The sequence below is a fragment of the Mesitornis unicolor genome, unplaced genomic scaffold, assembly GCF_000695765.1.
Source record: "Mesitornis unicolor isolate BGI_N332 unplaced genomic scaffold, ASM69576v1 scaffold18519, whole genome shotgun sequence".
NCBI classification, from domain to species: Eukaryota; Metazoa; Chordata; class Aves; order Mesitornithiformes; family Mesitornithidae; genus Mesitornis; species Mesitornis unicolor.
This window is the reverse complement of record NW_010208158.1, coordinates 1-3,214: the sequence shown is the minus strand read 5'-3', so window position 1 is coordinate 3,214 and position 3,214 is coordinate 1. Positions and strand designations below refer to the sequence as shown.

Genomic DNA, 3,214 nt, shown 5'->3' with positions numbered 1-3,214 from the left:
CTTCGCTGCTGCGATCGCTCAGCAAGAGACCGGGGCTGCCACGGTGGCCACTGCCCGCGATTCGCCTCGTGCCACCGGTGCCGCAGAGCACGGGGGGGCTCGGTGCACCCAATGCCACGGGGTGGCTGTCCCATGGCAGCCGGTGGCGGTGACACCAAAAACCCCCAACGAGAGGATTTTGGTCCCTTCCCAAATTAGCGAGCAGCCTGGAGATGATGGCTGTGATTTCCCACTGGAGGGTTTAAACTGGTCGGACTGGGATTCGAGGACCCAACTGCGCTCCCAGCTCTGCCCAGTACCACAGGGCATGGGTTTGATCCACAATGGAGCAAAACCAGAACCACCCCAGAGGCCTCCTTCAGGTTGACCAAGGCAAAATACACAGCTTTGTGTGTTATTTTAAAGGGAAATTGGGGGTTTATATTAAAAAATTGCTTGATTTCTATTCAAGCAGCCCCAAAAGCCGGTAAGGCCGCTCCTGAGCTGATCCCAGCCGTGGTTTCACGCACACCACAGCCTCTGTGCTTTGGACAGGAAAAGTTTCCCCTGAAATCACCTTCGGGATGCACTCATTTCCCAGATGGGAAAATAGGAAACCCACTCATTTTACCGGCTCGCCAGCTCCCTACCTGCTCGCCAGCTCCCTGTGCCATGGGGTAAGAATCCCCTTCCCGAGCCCCAGGCTGGATCCCAGGGGGGCAGGAGGAATTCGGGCTGGAATTGGAGGAGCCTCCGATCCCGGGATCCCAGTAAAACCCAGTATCACTTGGTGAGCAGCTCCTGCCCACCCGCAGAGCTCGAGCACCGCTAGGAAGGAGGGTTCAGAGGGAGGGGAGAGCCCGGCGTTATTTACGCCCCAACTTCCTGTGCACACACAAACCTCGCCCTGACATTTCAGGGGATTCCCTCGGTTTTGGTGCCAATCTCATCTCCCTTCCGCTCCTGCCCGAAGCAGCTTGTCAAACCATCGCCCCCGTTTGGGAGTGACCTCCGGGGGAGGGCTCCGGGCTGCTCGTTAATGACTCATTAACGAGGCTGGTGACCGGTTGTACCCCAGCACCTGAATTGCTGGGTGCTGGGGAGGCTCTGGGGTGGGTTTTGGGAGCAAAGCCCCTGCCCTACCTGGTCTCTGCTGCGGTTGACCCTCTCTGTCAGCAGCTCCACCGTGGTCCTCTCCTCCTCCAGCTCCACCTCCAGGAGCTTGGATTTGTCCTGTGAGGAGAGGGGACCACAAGGGTCAGGGATCCCAAAGGGCAGAGGGACAGGAGGGGCTGGAGGAAGGGGGTCTGCACCACAACCAGTCCAGCCCAGTAAAACCCAACCGGCTCCAGTGCAGCCTGGGAGGCTCCAGCACATCCCGAGAAGCCAGAGAAGGGAGATGCTCAGATCCAAGCCACATCAGCCTGATGCCGTGCAGACCCCATGCGCCTCCCCTACCCCACTGGGGTAATAACCCACAAAGCCAGCAGCGAGCTGAGCCACGAGGCGATGCCGGGTAAAGCCAAAAGCAAGCTGGCAATTAATAGACCTTAATTTTAGCCATAATCACCCCCTCCCCGCGCTGCCGGGCTGCGTAACTCCTCTCTGGGAGGCTGATGGGCCAGCTCTGCCCCTTGCTGTCAGCGCACAGCACTGCAGGGGGTGTGGACGTGCGGTTTTTGGGGTGTCGCGCGCGCTCCCCACCTCCAGCGCCTTGAGGTGCCGCGAGCGATCGTCCTGCGAGCGCCTCTTGGTCTCCACCTCCTGCTCCAGGTTGTGCAGGCGCTGCAGCAACACCTCCTTGTCCAGCTCCGCGCTCTCCCGCTCCGCGTGGCTCTCCTGCAGCGCCTGCTTCAGCCGGGCGACCTGCGACACCAACCAAGGTGTCCCCTCCATCAGATGTGTCCCCAAGGTCCCCACGGAGGGACCGAGAGGACGACACGGGGACACACAACCTCGTCCTGCAGCCGTCCCATGTTGATCTGCATCTTCTCCACCTCGGCGCCCCGCTCCTTGGCTTGTTTCTGGGAGTCGGTGACTTCCTTTCGTGACTTCTCCTTGAACTCGTCCAGCTCCGCCTGCAGCGCGGCCAGCGAGGTGTGCGACTCCTCCGGCATCTGCGCCAGCTGCGGGGGAGCGGGGACGGCTCAGGAGATGGGGACCAGCCCTAGGGGGGTCCCCTGGCCTGAGCTGATGGGGCTCGAGGGGGAGAAGATGCCCTCGGAGGGGACATTTCTGCCCCGGGGGCTCAGGAGCATCGCAGGGAGGGGTGCGAGCCCCCTGCCAGGGCAGCCCCGATGCTCCCAGACTCAGGGGCAGCAGAAGGGTAGGGGACACTGTAGTGCTGGGATAGGTGATCCCTGGGGACAGCGTGGGCTTATGGGGTCTCCTGGGATGATGGGAAAGGATCAGGACCACCCAGCACCGCAGGGAAAGCAGATCCATGCCTGCAGTCTCAGATCTCTGCCCTAACAGCCAAGAGTGGAAAGGGGCTGCCCAGGGCAGTGGTGGAGTCCCCATCCCTGGAGGGGTCCAAAAACCGCGTGGATGTGGCACTTGGGGACACGGTTTATGGCCGTGGTGTGGTTGGGTTGACGTTGGACTTGATCTCAGAGGGCTCTTCCAACGTTAACGACTCCAAATCTAATGATTCCCAGGGCATCTCGGAGACCCCCCCCAAAGACCTCGGGGTGCAAGTGGCCCCCACAGCACCCGGGCACCCCAACCTCTCTGTTCAGCTTCTCGGTGGTGCGGTCCAGCAGGCGTTTCTGCTCCTCCAGCTCCCCCTTGGCGCGCCGGAGCTGCTCCTTCTGCCGCTGCTCGTCCTGGAGGGACGCGCTCAGCTCCCGCTGCTCCTGAGTCAGCCAGGCCAGCCCGCGCTGCGCCTCCTCCAGCCGCGTCTCCAGCGACCGCTTGGCCAGCAGCAGCTCCTGCTCCCGCTCCACGGCTTCACCCAGCGACTCCTCCATCTGCCTGCGCTCCGCCTGCAGGGAGAGGGCTCTTCAATCCCCGTCCCTCAGCAGGGGAACAGCTCGAGGATCGGCCGCGGCGCCCCGCTAACCTCCAATTTGGTGACTTTGTCCTTCAGCCGCGCCTGGGAGCCCTCCCAGTTCTCGCCCAAGCGCTCGTACTCCTTCAGCTGCGTCTCCAGCCCCAGCGCCTTCCTCCTCAGGTCGTCGTTCTGCTCCTGCAGCTCCCGCAGGCTGCCCTCCGTCGTCTTCCTCGCCTGCTCCGC

General features: G+C 62.4%; 1 protein-coding gene across 1 annotated transcript in view; it reads right to left on the bottom strand.

The window, feature by feature from the left end:
* LOC104546894 (cingulin-like) overlaps positions 1-3,208 on the bottom strand; it is a gene marked incomplete at its 5' end in the record, with an annotated part of 4,902 nt that extends 1,694 nt beyond the window's left edge. Inside the window, 5 exons of the mRNA XM_010192401.1 lie at positions 1,123-1,212; positions 1,684-1,845; positions 1,935-2,105; positions 2,706-2,963; positions 3,041-3,208. Coding sequence (XP_010190703.1) covers positions 1,123-1,212; positions 1,684-1,845; positions 1,935-2,105; positions 2,706-2,963; positions 3,041-3,208 — 849 coding nt within the window. The remainder of the gene's footprint in view (positions 1-1,122; positions 1,213-1,683; positions 1,846-1,934; positions 2,106-2,705; positions 2,964-3,040) is intronic.
* Positions 3,209-3,214: the final 6 nt, after the last annotated feature.